Below are 24129 nucleotides of genomic sequence, written 5' to 3' on the forward strand. Positions count from 1 at the left end.
CCCCGCCTACCCGCCACTCCGGCGTCGGAGCAGACGGTCAAAAAGCCCGCCACCTTCCCCATTGAGGCAACCCAGGCGAACATCATGATGCGCGCACACGCACCCGGCACGCGATCTGCTGCACGCTGCCAGCTCGTGCGGCCTGCGCAGGCCGCCGGCGGCGCACGGCGTCTGCTCCCCATGCGTGCCCTCCTCCGCTAGTTATCTCTTCGGAAGGCCAGGGTTCTCCGCATTCACGTATCAACGGTGGGGCGTGTCGGCCGACAGTTGAGCAACGATGCGATACCACGTTGTCGTGCTTTCTTCTTCTTCCTCTTCCTTCCTATTTCCTTCTCACTCCCCCTCTCTACATAGGTTTATACCGTACTCTTTGCTCACTCAAGCTAGCCATCCATCATGGCCGACATCGAGAAGGCGCACGATTACCACATCGACCCGGAGCTGGAGAAGAAGGTTCCCCCGGCCTACGCTGACGCCATTCGCCGCGGCAGCGTGCCCGAGGAGATTCTCAAGCACTCGCACGATGCGGACGAGGCGTTGAAGGCGGTGCAGTTGCACGAGGGCCAGGTGCTGGTGCTCGACGAGGCGACGAACAAGCGGATTCTCAGACGCATTGATTATAACCTTTTGCCGGTGTGTGTTGATTCTCTCGCTCCCAAATCTGCCTCCGTACTGATCGTTGGGCCTAGGTTATGTGTGTTGTGTATGGTGAGTTGGTTTCGTCAGCGACATGGTAGATGATGGTGGCGGCGGCGACTGATGATCCAACGTGCAGGGCTCAACTTCCTCGACAAGGTCTCAATCTCGTATGCTGCAATCATGGGGCTTGAGAAGGACATTGGACTCAAAGGGAACGAGTACGAATGGCTTGGAAGGTGCGTAGCTCGACAATTTGAAAGTCAATACAACTTCTAGCTAACCCTCCATCGCAGCATGTTCTATTTCGGCTACATCGGTACGCACCAACCCTCTTACCGCCTCGCCAAACACATAGCATACTGACTCGTCGAGCAGCTTGGGAATATCCCACGAACCGACTGCTGCAGAGACTGCCCATCGGCAAATACAGTGCAGGCTGCGTGATCGCCTGGGGCGCTGTGCTCACCTGTTTCGCGGGTGTGACGGATTTCGGCGGCGCGGTCGCCGTTCGTTTCTTCCTCGGTGTCTGCGAGAGTGCCGTCACGCCTGGCTTCGCGCTGATTACCTCGCAATGGTACACCAAGAAGGAACAGGGCACCCGCACTGGTATATGGTTCAGTTTCAACGGTTTCGCACAGATCTTCGGAGGCCTGGTAGCCTATGGAATCGCCAAGGGCGTCAACAAGGATGGCGCGTCGCTTGCGGGCTGGCAGATCATCTTCCTGACTATTGGCCTGCTGACGATGTCGTACGTATAGCAAACACTGCGGAGATGACGTCTCACTGACACGGTACTAGGATTGGCATCATCTTCTTATTCGTTGTCCCCGACAACCAGTTGAACGCGAGATGGCTGTCGGAAGAGGACCGCTACCTCGCTATTGAGCGCATCCGAGTCAACCAGCAGGGGGTCGGAAACAAGGTCAGTTTGCACTGGTGATGACCCGGAATGACATTCGTTAACAGTTGATGTCGTGCAGCACTTCAAGTGGTACCAGTTCCGAGAAGCCTTGACCGATCCCCTGACTTGTGAGTAGAACAGCCTATACCGAGACATCCAACAAACACCATCTAATCCATCTCTAGGGGCCATTGTCTTTTACGCGCTCGTAGCCGACATCCCCAACGGCGGCATCACCAACTTCTTCGCCCAGCTCATCGAAGGCTTCGGCTACACCGAAGAACAGTCCCTGCTTTACGCCGCTCCCGCCGGCGCCGTCGAAGTCGTCACCCTGGTCGCCGGCGGCTTCCTGGGCGACCGTTACGGGAACCGACTGCTGGTTTCCACCTTTGGCCTCGTGACCGGCATCACCGGCGTGGCGCTCATCGTCGGGCTGCCGTTGGGCAACGACAAGGGTCGGCTGGCGGGCTACTACCTTTATAACGCCGTGGCAATGCCTTTCGTAGCGCTGCTCGCTCACATTTCTTCGAATATTGTAAGTCCGACGCCGCGTTCGTTGGGTGTGACATCGTCAGATGCTAATCCCATCTCCTTCTTAGGCTGGCTACACGAAGAAAACCACCGTCGCGGCCTTGTACCTGATCGGGTACTGTGTTGGCAACATCATCGGACCGCAGGTCTTCCGGCCACAAGACGCACCGCGCTACATCCCCGCCGTCATTACCATCCTCTGCTGCCTGGTATGTCTCCCGACTCTCTTGCAATACTCTCTTTTATCAAGCGTGTTACTGATCAAACTCCACAACAGAGCGTGTGTCTGTTGGACATTCTGTTCATCTACTGCTACTGCCGCATGCAGAATAAGAAGAAAGCGGCCATGCGCGCAGAGCCTGGGTACGTGAAGCTGGAGAATCAGGAGTTCTTGGACCTGACGGATCGGGAGAATCCCGAGTTTACGTACACGTTGTAGATGATCAGGTAGAAGTACGTAAGAAGACGAAGTAGCTCCGAGCACACAGTCCCTTGCACATCTATCTGCATTCATGCCGCGCATATAGGAGGATAAATCACGACAACACAGCACCACAAGCCCCACACACCGTCCCAAACACCACCAGGCCGACGCGCACCATGTGCAGCGCCACCCACTTGGCCACCAGCGCCTGCGCCTCCTCGAGCCCAAAGGCATCGTTTTGAGCGGCTTTCAGCATCAAGCGGTCGTTCGTCGGCACCATTTGCGTCACTGTCCATGGCACAATGGCGGGGATCGATACGGCTGCTGCGGTGTACAGGGCGAAGGGAGTGGTTGGGTCGAAGGGTCCGGCATCGGGTAGAAGTCCCTTCAGGTTTCGCGCTGTGTCGGTTAGCATGGCTGACTGCATGCATTGCTACGAAGAGACTCACATTTGTAAGCTAAGAAGCCGAAGCAGATGGCACAGGTGATGGCGTAGGGCGGTGCCTGGGATTTGACAATGCTCGATTAGCTCTTGCTCCAGCAAAGTGTTTTGGAGAATGAAAGGACTCACCACCGAAGCACCAATCTTGTAGAAAGCAAGCCATTGTTTTGCGAGCAGGTTGTCCGGGGCGGTCTGGAGAAGGACGGGCATGGTGATGTGGCTAAAGGAGATTTGCAGGCCTTTTGTTGCTACATGAGCTGGCTGCCGTCTAGCATTGCTATGACATGATCTGATGCGCACCTGAGAGGATGCCTGCGGCCGTGACGCCGAAGACCTTTGCGATTGGGATGAGGGCCATGTTTGTGAGGAGGCTAGAATGGGTTGGAATGGCTCCAATGGGTATGGAAGAATGTCGGGCCTGGTATGTCTGACTGCTGAGATTGATATTGAGGATTCAGAAGAGAGAATTGATGTTCTGTCAAGACTCAATGCCTTATATGTCGTCTTTGGCGCGGACCAGTCGCTCGCGTGGATGCGTAGCTTATGGCGGGATTTCAGTTCCCCCGAACACGTGCATTGAATGTCGGCCAACGGAGAAAGCCGGAGCGGCACAATCCCGGCCCCTTATGGCAGCCTTGCTGCTTGCCTGAGGCATCATCGTCCGGAGCATTCGAATGAAGGGGCGTTCCGGTTCTTTCAACCATGTGTTACACCCTTGCTAGCGACTGGCCATTCACAAGACCAAGCGGCAACGCATGCCAAAGATGCAGAATTGTATCTTCTCAATATAGCGTGAGTTTCGAAGTTACCTGTAATTCCAAACGACACGAGGAAGGGATCGTCTGAATTGACCGGCTGCGTCCAATGCGGTGTCGCTGATCGTACAGCTTTCAGCCAGTCTGCTTACCTCGATGGGCTTCGCGGAGATAAGATGGCGATACCTCAAGTCCGCAATGAATAAATCAAAGGGGGCCGTCACATTCATGGCTCCCACACAACCGTGTCCGGGATTCGGAAAGGAAATGCTAGACATATTCAGAGACTCTTTCGTTGGCCAGGCCACGCGCATCCTCACCCGTCACCGCTTCTGCCGATATCCAGAGGACGATCCGACCTTCGTCTTGCGTGAGGAAGTCTCCAAGTTGTCTGTACCGCGGCCGACTGAAGACTCGGAGAAACGTGAGGACCCAGTCGTGACATGGTACGATGCAACAGATCCCGAGAACCCTCAAAACTGGGGCGCCGTGAAGAAGAGCTGGGTGTCGCTCCTCCTCCTTCTCTACACCTTCTCCGTCTACATCGGCTCCTCCCTGTACACCGCCAGCGAGGCAGACATCAGTGACATCTACCACGTCTCGCCCGTGGCATCCGCCGTGGGCCTATCGATATACGTGATCGGATACGGTATCGGACCCCTGCTTTGGTCGCCTCTGTCCGAGATCCCGGCCATTGGGCGTAACCATCCTTACTGCTTCACGTACATCATCTTTGTCCTGCTTTGCATCCCGCTGGCTTTTGTGGAAAACTTTGCCGGGGTCCTGGTGCTCCGCTTCCTGCTGGGCTTCTTCGGGTCGCCGTGCTTGGCTACCGCTGGGGCAAGCTATGGCGATTTCTGGTCCGGAGGAAAGATGCCTTATGTGATCGCGTTATGGGGCGGTGGGGCAACTCTAGGTCCTGTCAGTTGATCGCCTCTCTTTCTTTCATGTCGTTTGTACGAACGGGATCGCTGACCATGTACTTGTAGGCACTGGGTCCGGTGGTGGGCAATTTCGCCGTCGCAGCAAAAGGGTGGCGCTGGAGTACCTGGGAGCTGCTATGGCTTAGCGGGCCAACGCTCATCCTCATGCTTCTGTCCCTGCCCGAGACGTCCAGCTCCACGATTCTCTACCGCCGCGCTCGTCGACTTCAAACCATCACCGGCCGCAGTGACATCAGATCTGAGTCGATGGTTACACAAGCAAACATGAAACCTCGCGAGATTGCCGTTTTCGCTCTGGTCAAGCCGTGGGAGATCAACGCCCTCGATCCCGCCGTCTTGTTCTCCACATTCTACACGGCATTGATCTATGGCATCTACTACTCCTTCTTCGAGTCGTTTCCCCTGGTGTACCGCGACGTCTACCATTTCGACCAGGGAGCGCTCGGCCTCGCTTTTCTCTCCGTCCTCACCGGCCTGCTCATCGCCGTCTCGGTCTACGTTGCGTATTTCTACTTCATCGCCGACCCTTGGATGGCGAAACAGGATGAGATCCCTCCAGAAGCGAGACTGTGGCCGGGCCTCATCGCTACATTTTTGATCCCGATTGGGCTGTTCATATTCGGTACGTTCCGTAAAGCAACGCCATCTGAGTGGCCCCAACTAACGCATGTTGACAGCCTGGACAAGCCGTACATCAGTGCCTTGGATCGCCAGCATGATCGGCGTGGCCACGAGCATGTGCGGGGTGTTCATCATCACGCAGTGCATGTTCATCTACCTACCGTTCACGTACCCAACATACTCCGGATCGCTCTTTGCGGCGAATGGCTTCGCGCGCGCCATGTTCGCCGCCGGTGCCGTGCTGTTCGCCTACCCAATGTTCGAGAGTCTCGGCGTTCCAGACGGCGTGAGTCTCCTGGCGGCACTGACTTGCGCATGTTGTGTGGGCATCTATATTCTGTATTATCGAGGCGCGGCCATGAGGAAACGGAGCAAGTTTGCGGTTTCTTGATGCGCTAGTATAACCAAAACGCGGATTGTGTCACTGTGTTCCCTTCTCAGTGCCATTTCAGAGCTCTTGGCCGAGATCTTAGGTCTGTGGATGGGATGAAGAGTGTGGCGGTGCTGAATCAAGCAAATTTAAAGTTTCGACTGTCTGCGGGTTGTCCCTCCCGCGGCTGGCGAGAAGAGTTCTGCCCCCCGAAAGCATTCACTAGACACAACCTCGCACTCCGCAGTGTCGAACGTGACCATGGGCTCCAAATATGGCGTGATAGTGATGGGTCCGGCAGGTGAGAGATGTCTCGATCCACGCCCGCTCGCGAAAGAAAAGCTAACGTGGGTGAGCAGGGGCGGGGAAAACGACCTTCTGCTCGGCACTCATCGAGCATCTGCGAAACAACAGGCGATCATGCTTCTACATCAACCTCGACCCGGCAGCAGAGGACTTCGTCTACGAGCCCGACGTCGACATCAAAGACCTGATCTCGCTCGAAGACGTCATGGAAGAACTGCATCTCGGCCCCAACGGAGGTCTCATCTACTGCTTCGAATTCCTGCTCGACAACCTCGACTTCATCACCGATCCTCTCGAGACCGTGACGGATGAGTACCTCATCATCATCGACATGCCCGGCCAGATTGAACTCTATAGTCACGTGCCTGTCCTTCCGAATCTGGTTCGCCATCTCGCGCACGGCAGCCTTAACATCAGCATGTGCGCCGCGTATCTGCTCGAAAGTACATTCATCGTCGACCGAGCGAAGTTCTTCTCTGGCACTCTGAGCGCCATGAGCGCCATGTTACTACTGGAGCTTCCACACGTCAACATCCTCAGCAAGATGGACCTCGTCAAGGGGCAGGTGGCACGAAAGGACCTCAAACGCTTCATCGACCCTGACATCAGCCTCTTACAAGACGTCCCCGATAGCGGGCTGGTCTACGACGCGAATGAGAACTTGGAGACCCCGGATCCAACAGAATCGCAGAGCGTGATGACAGGAGAGTCATTTGCAAGACTCAATCGCGCCGTTGGTCAACTCATTGACGAATTTAGTCTGGTGTCTTTCTTGAAACTCGATGTACAAAATGAGGACAGTGTGGGATCTGTGCTTAGCTATATCGACGACGCCATACAATTCCACGAATCACAGGAGCCCCGTGAACCGATGGACGATGTTCAGGACGACGGCGACATGGGTTGAGCAATCTTCTGTTCGACTGGACTGGCAGGTGCCACCCGTCGTCGAACCCGGAGAGTGCATTTTGGCGTACTATGACCGCAAAATGCTGCAGTACTGGCCACGATAGACCGAGCACTCGCCTCGAGAGCAGGCTCACATACAACTAAGGACCGGTCTGGCTCGGCTAAGCTTGGTCAAATCGAGTCTGAGGCGCGGGTAATACGAAGAAGTCACCACTAGGAGGGTTCAACTATGTCGCCGCTTCTCGATCCGTACGGAAGCTATCAAGACTCTCCTTGCGCTCCTCCGGCCGATTCTTGTTATCGACAACGCTCGCTCGTCGCCGATCCTTCAACCGCATCAGAGATTCCGGCGTCTCCTCCAACGCCGCACCATCCTCGCCATCGATCTCGCTAAGTCCGTCCGCGGTGATGGATGCCCCCTCGCGGAACCGATAGGTGCGGAGCTCTGCCTCTTTCCTGCTTGCAATTTAGATCTATCCTGGCAAAGCTCTCGTCGCCGTTAAAGGCAAGCAGGGAATCAGATAGATGCCAGAAGACTCGAACTTACCACCATGGCGTTGTCTGGTTGCCTTCCGCATCCACATCTCCCGTCAGAAAATGGTTGAAGAAGCCATGCGAGACCAAGACGACCTCTTTCTCCGGTCGTGCCTTGATCCAACGGCGCAGCTTCGCCGCTCTGGATATCAATGCCTTTGGTTCAAATGCATATTCACCTTCGTGAACCCACCTGAAGAAATCAGCAATCATCTGACCCCATTCCCAATGTAATCCCTTACCAACCGTGCTTAACATGATCTCCAAGCCCACCATAAGTCAGCCACGTCCTCACTCTCACCAATAGTCTCTAAGGGAGTGGTATAGCCAGCACTCACCAAAGTCCACATGCTCGGGAAACTCGGCCTTCAACAGCTCAATCTCACTGCCCGTATCGCACGGCGCATTCGAAGCCTCTTCAGCAGTAGGCAAAGCAATAATCGTAAGCCCTCGCTCCACGCTCGGCGCAAAGGCGATCGCACAAGTTTGCAGAGCACGACGGAGCGGCGAGGCAAGTAGTAGCTCGACCTACGCGTCGGAGTCAGCCTATGTGGGTACGAAGGAAGTCCGAGCTGGGCGGGAATTTCACCTTGTCGTGTCTTTCAAAGGCCTCCCGTCTTTCGCGACACTGCTCGCGGCCCTTGTCCGTCAGCTCTGGGTCTCGAATGTCGTGCCCGTTGTCCGAGATGTTGTGGAAGCCTTGTCCGTGCCTCATTACATGCAGGAGCGGCGGCACTGTCGATCGTTAGTCCCTGTTCCCTGTCACGTCAGATGCCAATGGCGGGTGTACGTACTCGTGACTGCTTGGGGGTGTTCTTGCACTTGTCGCTGGTTCACGAGATCGTGTCAATGGCTCTATTTACCTTTTGACAACATTTATGCTGGTTCTTCGAGGCCTCGCTGGCTCTTTGGTTGAAGTGCGTCACCACGCATCGTTGGGCGCCGTGCGAAAGTCAATCGTCCAGCCTCTCAGGCTCACACCTGCTGTCCTTGCCTGAGAAGTACAAAGGCATCAATAATTCGTGTAACCTCGAACAACACGACTGTCAACATGAATCATCAGCAGACGGCTCCTCCGCCGCTACCGAAGTGGATAGACTGCTCTGAGTTCGTTACAACGGCACGACGCCACGTCGAATCGGAACGCCAGATAATTGATAAGATTGTTCGCACTGTGCCGCCCACCGGCGCCACTTTTGACAATGTGGTATTACCATTTGCAGAGATTGAGGATGCCTGTGCGGGAGAGCAGAGTTTCATTGCCGCCCTTCGGTATGCAGCAGTCGACGCGAGAACGCAACGCGCCGTCGAAGACGCCGAACAGCTGTACCGAGACTTTGAGGCCGAATTGGTGCAACGGAGCGACTACTTTGTTCTTCTTGAGCAGGTCGAAGGAAAAGGCAATGGCCATCTGCTTGACGAGGAGTGCAGACGATATCTGGATAAGATAATGCACCTGTACACCTCGAATGGCTACGGCTTACTTGATCCCGCACAATTGAAGCAATTTCAGGAGGCCAAGCAAGAGGGTGAAGCTCTCGGGGTCGCTTTCGAGCGCAACATACGGGAGCACGCAGACGATAACCTGCGCTTCTCCCTCGAGGAGCTGGTCGGTGTTCCGAGGGACAAGCTTCATCGCTGGCCCATTTCTGCCGACGGGCAGGTAGATGTGCCACTGCAATGGGCCAATGTGTGCGCGATCACAGAGCACGCGTGTGAGAGCCGGACGCGCCAGATCGTTCACGAGGCCTGGAGAAACCGCCTCACGAGCATCAACATTCCGATCTTCAGACGCATCGTTCTTCTTCGGCATGAAAATGCACGACGCCTTGGCTACGATACGTATGCCGAGTTCAAACTCTCTGAGCGCGTCGTGCGCTCTATTCCATCGGTCGAGGAACTGATGCAACAGTTGGCGCAGCGAATGACGCCGGCAGCTCATGCTTTGATTCGCGACTGCGAAACGAAGGCTTCTACAGCAAGACTGGAGGCTTGGGACATTCCTTATTATCTGAAGCAAATCCAAGCGGGGAACGGCGCTGATTGTGAGCAGATCAAAGAATGGTTTCCGGCGGAAAGAACATTCCGCTACATGCTGGACCTGTTGGGATCATACTTTCAGTTGCACTTTGATGAACTGCCGCGCGAGCAAATCCAGCAGCACGTTTGGGCGGAAGACGTCGGGGTCTTTGCAGTTTGGGATGTCGGTCGCGAAAACACGTTTGTGGGATATCTTTACAAAGATCTCTGGGCACGGCCGCTCAAGTTTCAAGGCAATCAGGCTGTCAATCTTCAACCGGTACGACGAACGGGTGCGCAAAGCAGCACCCCCTTTTTCTGACTTGCCAGGGTGACAGGGTTTCGTGCGACCAGATGACACTCGGGTCTATCCCGTCAGCACCATCATGTGCTATTTGACCAGGTCGGAAACGAGTACGTGTGCGCTGTTGGAGCATTCGCAACTATGGGCAATTTGGCATGGTGAGGAACCCGCCATGTTCACTTGGCCTGATGTCTGGACTGATTTGTTTGATATGGAGAACTCGGACACTGCATGCACGACTTGCTCTCCCGGACGAGATTCTCGAGGCTGCATGGATACTCGTCGCCGCCCGAGTTTGTCGAGGCCATAAGCACCATGCTGGAGAACTGGTGTTGGAAAGCAGACGAGCTGCGAGCGATGAGTTGCCACTTCACGCGCGAGAATGCGCAGTGCGAACGAGAGTGGAGGGACGCGCATCCAGGGGAGCCTCTGCCCCCCAAACAGCTCCCAATCGAGTTGGTGGCTCGCTTGTTCGAAAACAAAACGTCTTCTCGCCGTCGATTGCTTCTCGACCAGCTGTGAGTTGCCCAACGCCAGTGGCTTGGAGCGTGCTAACCTCGAGACACATCAGGACGGACAGCACCTTCGATCTAATGTGCCATCATCCAAAAAGCACAAGCGATCTCGACAACCTGCTCAACACCGATCTGACAGAGGTCTACTCTGACCTTCGCCGCCGATTCCACGGGAGTGATCTACCGAGACGTGGATATCTGCACAGCAACGCAGCACATCTCATCAATAATCAGGCTGCGGGCTACTATACCTACCTGGTGTAAGTTTCCGCCTTGCTCGCCAACCATCGTTCGGGACTGATTGTGGTCTTTTCAGCGCCAATGTCATTGCAGAGGACTTTTATGAGACGTGCTTTGCGGGCAGACATGCCGATTTGCACGGTTGGAAACGTCTCCGCCAAATCGTGCTCGAGCCGGGAAGCACTCGGGATGAGAACACAGTGATAGAAGAGTTTTTGGGCAGGCCGCCGGACTTGAAGCCACTTTTGCGAGCGCTGTATTTGCCAACCGAGTCAGGCTCCATGCCTCTTGCATAAGATGGCAACGATGGAGGCTGGTGTGACAACAAATCAAAGACTTGATTGGCTTATTTAAACAGATCTGAGATCCGCTGAATGCGATGTGTCGTGATTCAGACACCCTGCTGTACAATGCAAGCAAAAGCCACAATGCAACGCCGTGCTCGGATGCAAAAGTATCCCAATTCGACCGCCTCAGAAGCCACGACCATGTGAAACAGACGTCTTACACCCGCCGTCCAGCATAGCCACCAAGACCCGCATGTCCCCTCCTCCGCTCCCACCATTTCCTCCCCTCGTCAACCCAAAGCACCATGCTCGCCATGCAAATCAAGCGGAGCAGATCGAAGAAGCCCAGCGCCTCCGTCTGAAACACGCGCTGCAAAGGCGGGAAGTAGATGACCAGCAGCTGGCCCACCAGACTGCCCGCAACAGCGAAATTGAACATTTTGTTGCTGTTCTTGCCCGTCAGGCCGACTTCGCCGCGGAGCACGCTTTTGCTGGCCGAGCGGCAGGTGAGGGCATTGAACATGTCGAAAAGCACGAATTGCGTGAAGGTGAGCGTGGTGTCGCGCGAGGAGACGGAGTGGGCGAGCATGTCTTCGGCGGAGAGGTTGGAGACGTAGGTGAATAGTGTCCCTACGAGGATGATGGAGGCGGATTGTAGGACGCGACGGATGAGGCGGGGCGTGAGGACTCTTGCTGTTCGGGATCGGGGTGGTTCCGTGAGGAGGGCGGGATCGACGGGCTCGACGCCGAGGGATTGCGCTGGTGGGCCGTCCATCAAGATGTCTGTGTGATATGTCAGCGTGCGTATTTGGATGTGGTTGTTGGAGGTAAGACGTACTGATCCACAAGATCTGCATCGCATTCAACGGATTCCTCCACCCGCCCAGCGAACTGAACATGACCAGGCCCAATGCCGCCGCACTCGTGCTCAACTGGAAAGTCAGGAAGTTCTGAATGTTGTAGAAAATGCCCTTGCCCTCTTCAATAGCGCTGAGGATGGTGCTGAAGTCGTCATCGGTCAGAATCATGTCTGCCGCCTCCTTCGCGACATCCGTTCCCAGCTTGCCCATGGAGATGCCTATGTCCGCCTTCTTGAGGGCGGGGGCGTCGTTGACTCCGTCACCGGTCATGGCTACTACGTCTCCACGCGACTGCAGAGCTGCGATGATCTTCAGCTTGTGCTCCGGGCTCGCGCGTGCAAAAATGGACACCCGGCTCATGGCATCTGCTAGCTCGGCCTCGCTCATATGCTCCAGCTGGTCTCCTCGTATCACTGGGGATCCAATGGCAGAAGAGAGATTCACAGGCATGCCTAGTTTCTTCGCGATCGCGACGGCCGTCATTTCGGCATCTCCTGTGATCATGATAACTTTGACACCTCCTGCCATGAGCCGCCGGATGCTCCTCTCAACGCCGGGCCTGGGTGGGTCAGACATGCCCACCAGGCCGACGAGGCAGAGGCCATTATAGCTTTCCTCGTGCGCCGCGTGTGCCGAGGCCGGAGCGCGGTTTGAGACTTTCGCAGGCGACGCTGTACGATTGTGGCTTCCAAGTGCCCGTGATCGATCAGACCGCGGGGCGCCAGAAGCGAATGCGAGCACCCTCAGACCCGTCGATGCCATGGTACGTGCGGCAGAATCGACTTCCTGCCTCCTCTTGTCGTCCAAGACTACTTCGCCGCCCGAGCTGGTGAGGTATGTGTCGCATCGTTCAATCACTCTTTCAATCGCACCCTTCACGTAAGCAGTGTTTGGCGCTCCGTTCTGACCTTCGATGGTAACGCCCATCCACTTTCTTTCGCTGGAGAATGGCATCTCATGTTTTCTCGCTCCAACATGTTCGCGCGCATCCTCTTCCCCAAACACGTCTAATAGATCCAAAAGCGCCACGTCAGTTGGCTGCCCCGACCATCGGCTTTTCGCAGTCGCCAAGCTGTCCGTCTGATGCCCGGCGCGGGTGGAGTCAAGGACGGCAGCGCTGGCGGCAGTGATACCACCATGACTGTGAGTATTCAACATGGCATTGTTGGCAATGTTCGCCGCTCGCAAGATGGCCTGAGTAACGGCTCCGTTGGGTGAGTCTGTGCGGACTTTGCTGACGTCCTGCGGTCCTCCCTCGTTGCCGAAACCCCACATGCTTATCGCTGTAAGGTGGTTCTTTGTCAGTGTGCCTGTTTTGTCTGAGCAGACGACATTCACACTTCCAAGTGTCTCGACCGAGGGTAGTCGACGAACAATGGCATTCCGCTTGCTCATTCGCAGCACGCCGAGCGCCAGAGTGACCGTAACGATGATGGGGAGACCTTCGGGGATGGCTGCCACAGCGAGGGAGACGCCAATCTGGAAAAGCTCGAGGAATTGCATGCCTCGATAGAGGCCCACAAGCATGATCAAACCGATCACGCCGAACGACATGTAGCTCAACTCCTTCCCAAGCCGATCCATGCTCAATTGCAAGGGGGTGCGAGGGCTTTCGATCTCTTGTAAGCTTGCACTGATGGCGCCGAATTCGGTGTTCCCGCCGGTTCCAATGACAATACCCTGCCCATAGCCTGATCGGACAAGTGTGCCCATGAAAGCGATGTTGGCCTGCTCGTTGATCCGGAGCTGTGTGACGGGAGTCGGGCTACCGTAGAGGTGGCCATTCATGCCTGCAGAATCGGAGATAGATAGCGTGTCTGCCGTCTTTTCCACTGCCTCATTCTCCCCCGTCAGATTGCTCTCGTCGATCCCCAAATCCACAGCACGTGTAATACGAATGTCTGCAGGGACTCGGTCGCCGGTATGGATGAGCACCAGATCTCCCGTCACCAGCTGCGTGGCCGAGATGGTGGTGCTCGCCTTTTCCGCCACCGCCAGCTCGCTCTTTCCAGGCCCCTTCGCTGAGCCATTTCCTTGTCCACCCTTCCCGCCGCGAATGACGTGGGCGCTGTGTGGCACCAGTTGATTCAGTGCCTCCAAGCTCTTTTCGCTCCTATACTCTTGTACGAAGGCCACCGTGACAACGATCAGGACCGCAATGGTAATACTCATCGCATCGGACAGATTGCCCATGACGGCGGATATCAAGGCGCTGGCGAGCAGCAGGATGATGAGGGTCTCCTTGAATTGCTTGACGAAGCGAAGCCAAAGAGGCTCGGGCTCTTCGTGCGGGAGTTCATTGGTTCCCTGCACGTGCAGTCGCGCATTTGCATCGCTCGGGTCGAGGCCATCGGACAGCGATGTGGCGTGTCGCTCGGCGACCTGGTCAAGAGTGAGGGTCGCATGAGCGGCGGTTATTGATTGCTGGCCGGGTATTCGGACTCGCGAGCTGCCGCGCTTGTGGTTCTTGGGCGTTGCATCTTCCTTCCCTGGGGTTTGCAGGTAGGAGGATGGAGATTGAGCGGAGGGGGTATGGTAGAGGGGGAGGGAGGGAGTAGTTGACATGCTTCGACCGCCCCCATCAAGCAGCGACCTCGGGGGTCGAGTGAATGGACGTTATGGTTGAGGGCGCATTGGGGACTGATCGAGTGCGCAGAGGAGAATGGTGTTGGCAGAGGGCGATCTAGCGCCGGGTAGATGCTGATTTGATGCGTCGTTGATTGAATTCCGCGCAACACACCTTTGCGACAGCGGCATGGATATTTGCCATTCAAAAAGTACTTGCTTTCCGTATAAGGTCACCTATCCCTAACTTTCTCAATCCAGTTAGCGCGTGTTACAGTCTTTCGGCTGCCGCCACGCTACTAGCGAAACTCTAATTGTCCCTAGTCTTCTCCGGGATGCCAGGCACTCACCTCCAGCCACACCCATCCACCGCGTGTCGCATCTCCAAAGCGCACGCTTCATTCCTCCCACCACAGCACCCACAACGCAGTAACGACTTCTCTGATCTCTTGCAATTCTAACTCTGCGCGCACGCGACCCTGGCTCCGATGCAAAACGTCGCGTAAACGCGTCTGGAACCGCCGAGAGCCAGCGACGCGCGCATATCACAACAAACGCGCCGACCCTAAGAACTTCCGCGCCCTCCTCTACCCATCCTCTTCCACCACCACCACGTCGCATCGCACACCATGTTCTACTCCGAAACCCTTCTCGCGAAGACGGGCCCGTTGGCGCGGGTTTGGCTCGCCGCGAACCTCGAGCGCAAGCTCACCAAACAGAACGTGCTGCAGTCCAACCTGGAGGACAATGTCAAATCCATCATCGCCCCGGGCCAAGCGCCCCTGGCACTGCGCCTATCAGGCCAACTGCTGCTCGGTGTCGTCAAGATCTACAGTCGCAAGGCGGGATATCTGGTAGAAGACTGCCACGATGTCCTGAACAAGATCAAGTCTGCCTTCCGACCTGGCAACGTTGATCTCGCACCCTCTCACGCCACTGGAAACCCAACCACCCTCACACTACCCGACGCTGTCACCGAACTGGACCTGTTCGCTCCTCTACCCGACCCAGAGGAGCTGTTAAGAGGGAATGATGAGCGACGAGAGCCGGGCCGGGATCCCACATTGCTCGACTTCGGCTCAAGCACACTCCTCACCGAATCCTCCCAGACCCCGTCGAGGAAAGAGAAGCGCCCGATGCAATTGGAGGACATCGACATTGACGGCTTGGAGTTTGGACTGGGACCGAATGAACAAGGAGAGCGATTGACACCCATGTCCGACGACCGAAGCATCGAAATCGGCCGACGAGCCGATATGGCAATGAGAGACGATCCCACGCTCCTCGACGACGACATTAATCTTGGACTGAACTTTGGAGACGAAGGCAATACCACACTAGGCCTTGGCGGCCCGGTGCAACTCCCATTGGATGGCGATGATGTGCTGATGGCCGATGATGGCTACCAAGTGAATGATGACGATGAAATCGCAGCCAACAACGCAGCTGCCTTCGCCCGTGCCGAAGCTCGAGCGGAGGAGCGCAAACGCGACAGCGCGTCTCCCCTCTCGGAGTCAGACGAAACGCTATTCCAGCTTGATCCCAACGCGCCGGAAGACTCTACCCTGCAAGAAGTGCAGGCGGCGCAGCGCGTCAAGCGACGCAAGGTCATGCAACAGGATACCGAGACTCAAATCCACAACTCGCAGATCAAGAAGCAGCAAGAAGATCGCTCCGGCATCACGAAACAGCCGCAATTCCTTCCGCGCGACCCTGTGCTCCTGCAGTTGATGGAGATGCAAAGGCACGGGCAGTTCGTGAGCCAAATTATGGGCAATGGTAGGATGGAAGGCTGGGCGCCGGAACTGCGCGGCATCTTGTCATTGGAGGTCGTCCGAATGGCAGGAGAGAAGAAGAGGAAGCGAGACTCCGGCATCGCAGACGTAGATGATGCAGATGCGCGAGAGAAGTCACCACGCCTCGAGCTGCCCGAAGAAGAAGACGAAGGGATCGTGGCAGGAGCTGGCGCAGACTTCTTCCATTCCGACGGCGTGGCACCCATCATGTCTGATGGCGTACAACCCGATTTCCCTCACGACGATGTGCAAGACGAATCGGGGTACCATCCCGCGTTCGACACGACTGAAGCACCACTGCTCCATCCCTCCCAATCCGGCCCCGTGTCTCTCGGAACCAAGACGGCGGTGCACGTGCTTCGCGAGTTCTTCGCGCCCGACCATCCAAAAGAATCCCGCGAGCCACCTACGCCTTCAAAGCGCGTGAAAGCGGAGGCTCTCTTCCAAAAGGATCTGTGTCCACCAGAGCGCACGACGCGCGCAGACGCAACGAAGATGTTTTTCGAAATGCTGGTGTTGGGCACGAAAGACGCCGTCAAAGTCGAGCAGGAGAAGAGCGGCAGCAATGGCAGTCTAGGAGGCATGATTCGCGTCCGTGGTAAGCGTGGTTTGTGGGGAGATTGGGCGGAGATGGGATCGACGCAAGGTATTGGCGAGGAGGAGGCTGCTGTGGTTCACGCTTGAGACTGGGTTGACAAGGCGTTTGGGAGTCATTACCGACTTGGGTCATATACCTTGACGCCGGTGATCAACATGTTGAGCGATGGGGGTGTTGTTTCTTGCTTTACTTTGGCCGGAGAGCCGGCCGGCTTCTTCTGAGCGTACGTTATGCGAGTCGCAGTAGTTCCATAGCACCGCGACACAATCTTGAGATTCGGTTTTCAGTGTCTATCTCTCCTTTTGACTTCCCGATACAATGTCTAGTTGTCCGGGATCACGCAAATGAGCTTGCCCATGGTCTTATTGGCTGCGATCTGTCGGTGGGCATCCTGGATATCCTTCCAATCGTAGACCTTCTCAATGTGCGCCTCGAACGTGCCATCCTTGAATTTGGGCAGAGCAGTCTCAACTAGAGTATCCCTCAAGCGACCTTGATAATGCTCGTCTCGCGAGCGCAAGCTGCTGCCTTTGCACGTGTGTCAGCTTGAAGAGTACACCCGTGAGGTTTGGAGAAAGAAGCTACTCACCTTCGTAACGTAATCTCTTGCGAACAAAAGCGCCGAAATCCGGGTTCGCGCCCGCAGGCAGTTTGGTGCCGGATAGCGTGGCCAGGTTTACAATGTGGCCATCGCGGGCGGCGGCGTTGAGATTGCCCTCGAAAGCTTCGGGGCCGATGTAGTCGATGATGATGTCGACTCCCTTTCCGTCCGTTGCTTTCAAGACAGCATCGTCCCACTTCTCCTTGGTGGTGTTGTAGGCTGCGGTAGCTCCGAGCTTCTTGACGCAAAAGTCGCATTTGTCATCCGAGCGGGCGGTGGCGTAGACGGCGGAAGCTCCGTTACCGACAGACAGTTGCTGGCCTGCGATCGATACCGAAGACGCACCGGCGTGCCACAAGATGGACTTGCCGGGCTCAAAGCCTCCGATGAGATACATGGCCTGGATGGCGGTGATCCAGACCTCCGGGATGGCCGCACACTCCTCCCAGCTCAGCTCATCGGGTTTGTGGATCAGCATATGCGTGCTGACGGCGATATACTCGGCGTAGCCACCGCCATAAGCAAGGCCGAAGACCTTGTCGCCCTTCTTGAAGCCGGACTCGCTCTCGCTGGCCAAGTCTTCGATGACGCCGCTGAACTCGACGCCCATGATTTTGGTCGCGTGCGGGGGTACTGGGTACAGCCCCTCGCGCTGCAGGAGGTCCATACGGTTCAACCCGAACGCCTTCACTTTGATCAACGCCTGGGCGTGAGTGGGTTTGGGGCGCGGGGTCTTGTCGTTGATGAACAGGTTTTCAATGGGACCCTTGCCATCTTTGATATCTGATGCACAGCGTCAGAGAAATGATAACGGTGTACTTAAGACTGGACGCTACTCACCTATCGCCTTCATTGTCGCCATGGTTGATTTGTTTGATTTTTGATTGATTGTGTGAAAAGTACAAGGTCTGATGTCAACATGCCGCATGTTCCGAGAGAGGAAGTCGAGAAATTGGCTTTTCGACTCCACATCGAAATGAAACTCAAAATCGAAGACAGTCTGGGGTCGGAGATGACAGTCAACGTTACCTCATGTCGCCCCCACGCACCAGCTACGGCCGGCCGTGCAGCACCTCCGCCCAAGACCTGCAGGGTGCAGTCTCACAGCAGCAAATGCGAAAGAAGAAGCTTCCGGCACGGGAGATGTCTAGACGTCGAGTCTACTGCAGCTTGCCGCACGCCATGCACGCTCTATTGCCTGCTGGTGGCACGCCTGACGATAAATGCTCCAGCCACTGTGCGCAAAACAACGACAGCTGAATGGCCATGCGGCCTCACCGGTAGCGCCACCCCTGCGCGTGTGCCCAATGCACGACCAGCTGAGAGCAAACTAATGTCGTTTCCTTTCTGGTTGTTCGTCGAGCTTCCAGCTTCAGCTTCCTTCTTTCACATGAGTTCGGCGCTTTCTTAAACACGCTCGTCCTTGATTGCGTCCTGTAAGACGACAGCCCACCTTCTCTTCTTCAGTCGCGAAGTCGTTGCCCCGTATGCCTGCGGTTTCGAGCTCGAAGCTTCGAGCAAAGAACCAGCACTGCCTAGAAATGCCCACGCGCTCGAGAAAGCCAATCCCCCGCGCACCAGAGCCTGGTAAGTGACCGTTCAAGAGCTGGCCCAAGCCATGCTACTACGTGCTCAAACAATCCCAGAGCCGAAGAAAGACGATGCAAATGATTCCGATTCTGGACCAGAAGAAGCCCCCAAAGTCAATGCACCCACAAACACATCTCCGCCCTCCGACTACACCTACGCCGCCTGGGATAAGTTCCTGTGCAAAGTCCCTAGTCGCATATCTGCAGCCACGAAGAAAATCGTGGAAGCGAAGGAGTCCATCGAGCAGACGCCGGGCGAGGGACTGCAGTCGGAAGGCAAAAACGCCTTTCACAGCTGGGCACAGGCGGCTGAAGAATGCCGGGCCAAAGTTGCGGATATTGTTGTTGAATGCCAACGACTCAATCAGAAGTATCGGGATCCCAACTTTGACTTGGAATTGAATCCGTTCTGCGTGCGGAGCCTTGACGACAAGTATCCGAAGGTATGCGTGATGTTGTTATTGCTTCGGCCAGCCGATTGACATATATCCAGGGCTTGCCACCGGATTCGGCAGACACGCCTGTATTGTACGTTGAAGGAGGCCAGCCGCCGCCGTCTATCTAAGAGACTCGTGGGACCCTTCGCTGACCATATCAACTCGTCTTATAGTGTGAAGCGCATCGAGGATGTCTTCGACAACCCACAGTTCTTCGTCGGTGAGTCTAAGTCCTTCAACAAGGGGATAAACAGGTTGGCCATCTTGCTTCAAACAGTCACTGACTCCATGCTCAAAGACGGGGCTAGTGCGAGCGATGTCCATCAAGGAGCAAGTGGCGACTGCTGGTTCCTCGCAGCGCTGATGGCCGTCTCCGCGAAGCGGGAATTGATCGAAGACAGACTTTGTGTGGCCAGAGACACCAAAGTCGACGTGTATGGCTTCGTCTTCTACAGAGGTATGCTCGAGCACCCAGCAACTTGTACCTTGCAGTACACCTTACTGACGGTACTTTCGCAGACGGAGAATGGGTATACGAAATCGTCGATGGCCTCGTCTTCGTCAACGTGGGAGACGTGGAGCCGCTCACGCTCATCAAGAATTTCGACCCGGAGAAGAAGACGGGATCGTACGTGGGGTTTAATCGGGACAAGTACGAGGAGTTGAGGGTGCAGTTGCAGCGGGGCGGTGAGGCTTTGTACTTCTCTCATTGCAAGTCGAACGAGACTTGGCTGCCGTTGATTGAGAAGGCGTATGCGAAGGCGCATGGGGATTACTACTCGGTAGGTCTGCAGGGTCTGAAGGCTCCTCTGAGAATCCGATTGCTAATAACTGCTGTTCCCCATCAGATTGAAGGTGGATTCACATCCGAGGGCGTCGAAGGTAATGTATACGAAGATCAAGGCGAGGGTGAGAGATTCTAACAGGCAATCTGGAACAGACTTGACGGGCGGCGTTGGAGTCATTCTCAATTCCAACGATATCATGGTCAGTATCAAGGAATCCAGTCCTGTTCTGTACATATCAGAGACTGACCCGCAAACTTACTCCCCAGGACAAGGATCGATTCTGGAAAGAGCAGCTCTCGCAAGTCAACCAGAAATACTTATTTGGCGGAAGCACCAGTGCAAGTAAGTAGACACCACAGACCACTCTCACCTGGCGACGGCGACTCTTATGACGTTTCACTAACCAACTGTCCCCATCTAGCAACAATGGGACTAGTCGGATCGCACGCCTACGCAGTCCTCCAAGCCTGGGAAGGCGACAATCTCCGCCTGCTCAAAATCCGCAACCCGTGGGGCGACTGCGAATGGGAAGGCGACTGGGCGGACGGCAGCAAACTCTGGACACCCACGATGATGGAAAAGCTGCAGCACACGTTCGGCGACGACGGCATCTTCTGGATCTCCTACGCCGACTTCCTCAAGCACTTCGACACCATCAACCGCGTGCGCCTGCTGTCCACGGAGGAGTGGCGCGTCTCGCAGTGCTGGACGTGCGTCAATGTGCCGTGGGCTGTCGACTTTCTCGATACCAAGTTCGTCTTTACTGTGGAGGAGAAGTGTAGTGTGGTTGTGGTGCTGTGCCAGCCGGACGATCGGTACTTCTGGGCGCTGCGCGGGCGTTACTTTTACGCTTTGCATTTCCGGATTTACAAGGAGGGCGACGAGAGCGGGAGATGGATCGTGCGCAGCATGCACAGCTCTGGCGCAGAGCCGGAGTTCACGCGCTCCGTGTCGGCGGAGGTTGAAGATCTGGAACCCGGCACATATCATGTGATTTTCAAGGTGATTGCGCAGCGACAGAAGGAGGCGAAGACGGCATCGCAAGCAATCATGGAGTATGCGCGGGCGCGGAAAGAGAAGCTGCTCGCCATCGGGCGAAAGTTTGATTACGCTCAGAGCAAGGGCAATCTGCGGGCTATGGAGGAGGCGAACAAGAAAGAGAAGAAGCAGGATAGCAGGGATTTCGTGAAGGCGCAGGCGAAGCGGGAGCGAAAGCTGTCCAAATTGCAGCTGGACCGGAGCCGGGCGAGGAAGAAGCGTGTGCAAGACGCGTTGCTGCAGAAGCGGCTGGCTGCGGAGGAGGAGCGGAAGGCGAACGAGGAGAAACCTGCGGATGCTACTGCAGGTGAAGCACCGGTTGCGAGCGAGGCATCAGATGAGAAGACGGAGTCCAAGACGACTCTGACTCCACCGGAGACGGAGGCATCGTCGCAGGAAGGCGGGGAAACTAAGGCTACAGAAGGTGCTTCCAATGCAGAAGGAGCGGGAAGCGGAGAGACTACGGCTGGTGCAAAAGACGATGGTGCAGTGAAGGCTGAGGATACGGCACAATCTTATGAAAATCAGACAATGACACAACCTGCCGAGCCGAAGGCCGCCGGCGGCAAGGGTGCCAGTGACGGACAGGAGACTCTTGTGGCAGGATTCAAGGGGCTAGCTGTCGAGGATTCTGCTAATGACCAGCGACCACGAAGTCGGGCTCCATCTCCCGGCGCACGATCTGACGTCTCAGACGCCTCCCCAGCTGCGGAGCAGATGTATGACGAGGACTTTGACTGGAATTCCGACATGTAAGTTCATCGCCCAAGCATCTTTGTCCAAAGAGGCAGACTTACTGACATGGACGCAGCGACGGATCGGCCTACCTCAGCTCGGACGAGGACGACGACGCCTTTGTGCGCCGATACGAGCTTTCCGCCAACAACGAGATCTTCGACGGGGATCCGTGGAACGCAATGTGCGTGCTGGGGCTGCGGGTGTATGCGCAGAATGCAACGGCGAAGGTGACGGTTGTCAAGGGGGAGAATAGCTCTTGAGAAGCGTGACGGTGCGCGAGTGGTATCATTGCTGGGAATGTGGAGAGCGGGCCGGCGTATGATATTTGCATTCCTTCAGCCGTCTTCATATTGTATGGATTCGTGGTCCGGATTCCCAAGGTGTGGCTCATCTAAAGCATCTTCTTGCGCTTCCTCATTCGGCTCAGGAACAGCAGACATGCTTTCCAGTCGCCGCTTCTTGTAAGGGCCTCGTTTCCTGGCTCTCGGAGCGCCCGTCCAAACTGGTTGTGATAGTCTGGCGTCGGCAGCTAAAGATCGCCTCTTGACTGCATGTTTGTCGACCTTGGATGCTCGGTACTGGTAGTGCGCGCCATCAGAGGACAGGGCTTGATTGCGTTCGCCTTTCTGCGCTTTGATCGTGGCCAGTCGTTCGAAGAAGGATGCCTTGGCCTGCACGCCTGGATCTGTAGTGGCTTGCACAGGTGTCGCAGATCGCTCTTGCAAGGTCTGCAAGCTTTCCCGGGGAGCATCATTTGGCGTGTTCAAATCGGCATCTTTCTCTCCATTCAAGTCGTCTACATACTTGCTGATGGATATGGCGTCTTCCGCAGATGCACCAGTGGGTTGCTGACCTCGCTCAATCAGAGCGGCCGGCTGGCCCACAAGCTGGATGCGAGACGACGCGACGAAGTCTAGCACATGCCCCGGTCTAATATTCTTCTCAGCCGTGCCGGCACGTGCGACGTAGAGTTGAGTTCCCCGGGTTTCGGCCCATGAGCAGCTATACAGCTCCTTGCCAAATAGGACTAGGGGATTGTCGGTGTGCAGATCCAGGACGTGGAGCTTGCCAGCACTTGCAGAAGTAGAGAGGCCTGCCTGTCCGCCGCCAGCTTTGCCGTAGCTTTGCGCTGGTTTGGGCTTCGAGGTTGGTGAGGCGGTGGTCAGGTCGAGGGTGACATAGTAGTCCTCGGTCGCATTTTCCTCGTACTCATACTCCCACTCGGGGTCATGGGGGAGAGTTTGCGGACGCATGGATGAGTTGACGCGGGTTGCTGTGAAGCAGGCGGTCGCGGTCTAGACCCAGGTCATAAGATGCACGAAGAACGTGCTGGGCGTGTTGCAACCATTGGCCGCCTAGATTGGCGGGGCTGCAGAGTCGCACCTTCTCAAAGCGTCTGTTTGATGGACGCCCTAGAGAGATGCTCTTTGTTTCTCGCTATAGAGATCTGACTTGTGGCGTGAAGGGTCGCTGTCATTGGACGCTGGAATCGCCCTCCCCTGCTCTTTCAAACCCGCCCAGGGTCCGTGGGGCGGGACAAGCATTCGCTAACACCGCGGCCCGGGCATGGCGCGCTTCTACTTCTGCAGGTGCTCGGCCGAGAGGCATGTGACGTCGATATCTTGCAGTCATGTGCAGTATGTTTCGCCCGCCGCGTAGGCACCAGCTTTCCCGCCCCCGCCAGGCAAAGACTACACTCGCACAGGGCCGTCGGGGGAGAGGGCGAGAGGGGTTGTTTCGGCCGATACCACACTTTACGAGACATTCGTTCCATTGGATTGTCCATCTCCACCTCCCTGAGGTGCTTCTCATAAAGCTGACGTGCTCCCGCTCGCGGCTGAATAATGACCACGCCATTCCGCTACATACTTCAACTGTCCTACACGCCTTCGGTGTGGTCGAGTGCGACACCACTACAACCCTTCCTCCGCGCTTACGGTCTGCGACTGCTCATTGCTGACGGAACTCCGGTCGCCGCGCGCTCCACCGATTACCTCATCTCACCCATCCGCTCCGGCAGCGACATCTTTCGATCGGCGCCGTAGCCTTCCGGATCCACAGTACCAAGCACAGTAAGTACCGCTTGCTTCACGCCTTCTTTCCCGGTCACGAGAGCGTAATTACCGTTCAATCATGATGCTGGCTTACGACGACTGCGCGCATTCTTTTCCCCCGTACTAATCGCCTTTCTCCACGTCTAGCACTCATCTCACTCTATTCACAAGGCGGTCCGGCACCGCGATATCATCATTGCGTTTCGATACCACCTCCCTCGACTTTCGCCTGATTCATACTCCCCTCCAATCGCTTCAGCATCTCCAGCGTCGCTGGCTTCGCAGCAATCCATGACACCCATTCCGTCCTGCTTATCATCCATC

The 24129-nt window shown here is 56.1% G+C and overlaps 11 protein-coding genes across 11 annotated transcripts; 6 read left to right on the forward strand and 5 right to left on the reverse strand.

Moving 5' to 3' along the window:
• Positions 1–161: 161 nt before the first annotated feature.
• Positions 162–2510, forward strand: BDY17DRAFT_273937 (putative MFS allantoate transporter; the record flags this gene model as incomplete). Its single annotated transcript, XM_033731974.1, has 10 exons — positions 162–633; positions 690–708; positions 776–875; positions 933–955; positions 1015–1387; positions 1438–1561; positions 1620–1668; positions 1726–2075; positions 2140–2280; positions 2349–2510. Exons 1-10 carry the CDS (start codon positions 397–399, stop codon positions 2508–2510), a joined length of 1578 nt encoding a protein of 525 aa, XP_033593771.1. The 5' UTR covers positions 162–396.
• Positions 2485–3464, reverse strand: BDY17DRAFT_288518 (uncharacterized protein). Its single transcript, XM_033732201.1, has 4 exons — positions 3238–3464; positions 3067–3176; positions 2945–2999; positions 2485–2894 (listed from the first exon to the last, which is right to left on the reverse strand). Exons 1-4 carry the CDS (start codon positions 3293–3295, stop codon positions 2608–2610), a joined length of 510 nt encoding a protein of 169 aa, XP_033593772.1. The 5' UTR covers positions 3296–3464; the 3' UTR covers positions 2485–2607.
• A 495-nt stretch (positions 3465–3959) lies between these two features.
• BDY17DRAFT_244879 (major facilitator superfamily domain-containing protein) lies at positions 3960–5648 on the forward strand (the record flags this gene model as incomplete). The annotated part of the gene is made up of 3 exons (XM_033730575.1): positions 3960–4613; positions 4682–5258; positions 5314–5648. The coding sequence occupies 3 exons, from the start codon at positions 3960–3962 to the stop codon at positions 5646–5648; spliced, it is 1566 nt and encodes a 521-aa protein (XP_033593773.1).
• A 240-nt stretch (positions 5649–5888) lies between these two features.
• On the forward strand, positions 5889–6840 carry BDY17DRAFT_244362 (GPN-loop GTPase; the record flags this gene model as incomplete). Its single annotated transcript, XM_033730523.1, has 2 exons — positions 5889–5928; positions 5987–6840. 2 exons carry the CDS (start codon positions 5889–5891, stop codon positions 6838–6840), a joined length of 894 nt encoding a protein of 297 aa, XP_033593774.1.
• Positions 6841–6954: 114 nt separating this feature from the next.
• On the reverse strand, positions 6955–8356 carry BDY17DRAFT_5962 (histidine phosphatase superfamily). The gene is made up of 6 exons (XM_033738537.1): positions 8171–8356; positions 7966–8111; positions 7715–7904; positions 7619–7637; positions 7390–7569; positions 6955–7298 (listed from the first exon to the last, which is right to left on the reverse strand). Coding segments are annotated over exons 1-6 (765 nt in total). The 5' UTR covers positions 8172–8356; the 3' UTR covers positions 6955–7069.
• Positions 8357–8427: 71 nt separating this feature from the next.
• BDY17DRAFT_319767 (uncharacterized protein) lies at positions 8428–10750 on the forward strand (the record flags this gene model as incomplete). The annotated part of the gene is made up of 5 exons (XM_033736334.1): positions 8428–9675; positions 9734–9857; positions 9917–10217; positions 10271–10474; positions 10531–10750. 5 exons carry the CDS (start codon positions 8428–8430, stop codon positions 10748–10750), a joined length of 2097 nt encoding a protein of 698 aa, XP_033593776.1.
• Positions 10751–10958: 208 nt separating this feature from the next.
• Positions 10959–14166, reverse strand: BDY17DRAFT_314386 (calcium transporter ATPase; the record flags this gene model as incomplete). The annotated part of the gene is made up of 2 exons (XM_033735813.1): positions 10959–11524; positions 11580–14166. The coding sequence occupies 2 exons, from the start codon at positions 14164–14166 to the stop codon at positions 10959–10961; spliced, it is 3153 nt and encodes a 1050-aa protein (XP_033593777.1).
• A 629-nt stretch (positions 14167–14795) lies between these two features.
• BDY17DRAFT_243268 (Rec8 like protein-domain-containing protein) lies at positions 14796–16646 on the forward strand (the record flags this gene model as incomplete). Its single annotated transcript, XM_033730413.1, has 1 exon — positions 14796–16646. One exon carries the CDS (start codon positions 14796–14798, stop codon positions 16644–16646), a length of 1851 nt encoding a protein of 616 aa, XP_033593778.1.
• Positions 16647–16882: 236 nt separating this feature from the next.
• Positions 16883–18023, reverse strand: BDY17DRAFT_319770 (uncharacterized protein; the record flags this gene model as incomplete). Its single annotated transcript, XM_033736335.1, has 3 exons — positions 16883–17088; positions 17150–17944; positions 18002–18023. 3 exons carry the CDS (start codon positions 18021–18023, stop codon positions 16883–16885), a joined length of 1023 nt encoding a protein of 340 aa, XP_033593779.1.
• Positions 18024–18535: 512 nt separating this feature from the next.
• On the forward strand, positions 18536–21928 carry BDY17DRAFT_6117 (uncharacterized protein). The gene is made up of 10 exons (XM_033738559.1): positions 18536–18748; positions 18808–19193; positions 19244–19278; positions 19361–19407; positions 19486–19644; positions 19707–19969; positions 20036–20069; positions 20128–20174; positions 20242–20317; positions 20397–21928. The coding sequence occupies exons 1-10, from the start codon at positions 18649–18651 to the stop codon at positions 21767–21769; spliced, it is 2520 nt and encodes an 839-aa protein (XP_033593780.1). The 5' UTR covers positions 18536–18648; the 3' UTR covers positions 21770–21928.
• Positions 21929–23278, reverse strand: BDY17DRAFT_6118 (uncharacterized protein). The gene has a single exon (XM_033738560.1). The coding sequence runs from the start codon at positions 23002–23004 to the stop codon at positions 22087–22089; it is 918 nt and encodes a 305-aa protein (XP_033593781.1). The 5' UTR covers positions 23005–23278; the 3' UTR covers positions 21929–22086.
• Positions 23279–24129: the final 851 nt, after the last annotated feature.

This window comes from Neohortaea acidophila, assembly GCF_010093505.1.
Source record: "Neohortaea acidophila strain CBS 113389 unplaced genomic scaffold BDY17scaffold_1, whole genome shotgun sequence".
Lineage (NCBI taxonomy): Eukaryota > Fungi > Ascomycota > Dothideomycetes > Mycosphaerellales > Teratosphaeriaceae > Neohortaea > Neohortaea acidophila.

Bases quoted from the DNA above. Each gene is read 5' to 3' on its own strand.
- BDY17DRAFT_288518 (XM_033732201.1), bottom strand. From the start codon at position 3,295: ATGGCCCTCATCCCAATCGCAAAGGTCTTCGGCGTCACGGCCGCAGGC. The intron at 3,177-3,237 runs GTGCGCATCAGA...TAGCAACAAAAG, and splicing joins GGCCGCAGGCATCCTCTCAG to GCCTGCAAATCTCCTTTAGC. The intron at 3,000-3,066 runs GTGAGTCCTTTC...GTCAAATCCCAG, and splicing joins ACAAGATTGGTGCTTCGGTG to GCACCGCCCTACGCCATCAC.
- BDY17DRAFT_5962 (XM_033738537.1), bottom strand. The intron at 7,905-7,965 runs GTGAAATTCCCG...TCCGACGCGTAG, and splicing joins CCTTTGAAAGACACGACAAG to GTCGAGCTACTACTTGCCTC. The intron at 7,299-7,389 runs GTAAGTTCGAGT...AATTGCAAGCAG, and splicing joins AACCAGACAACGCCATGGTG to GAAAGAGGCAGAGCTCCGCA.
- BDY17DRAFT_6117 (XM_033738559.1), top strand. From the start codon at position 18,649: ATGCCTGCGGTTTCGAGCTCGAAGCTTCGAGCAAAGAACCAGCACTGC. The intron at 19,408-19,485 runs GTGAGTCTAAGT...CCATGCTCAAAG, and splicing joins CAACCCACAGTTCTTCGTCG to ACGGGGCTAGTGCGAGCGAT. The intron at 20,175-20,241 runs GTCAGTATCAAG...CTTACTCCCCAG, and splicing joins TCAATTCCAACGATATCATG to GACAAGGATCGATTCTGGAA.
- BDY17DRAFT_6118 (XM_033738560.1), bottom strand. From the start codon at position 23,004: ATGCGTCCGCAAACTCTCCCCCATGACCCCGAGTGGGAGTATGAGTAC.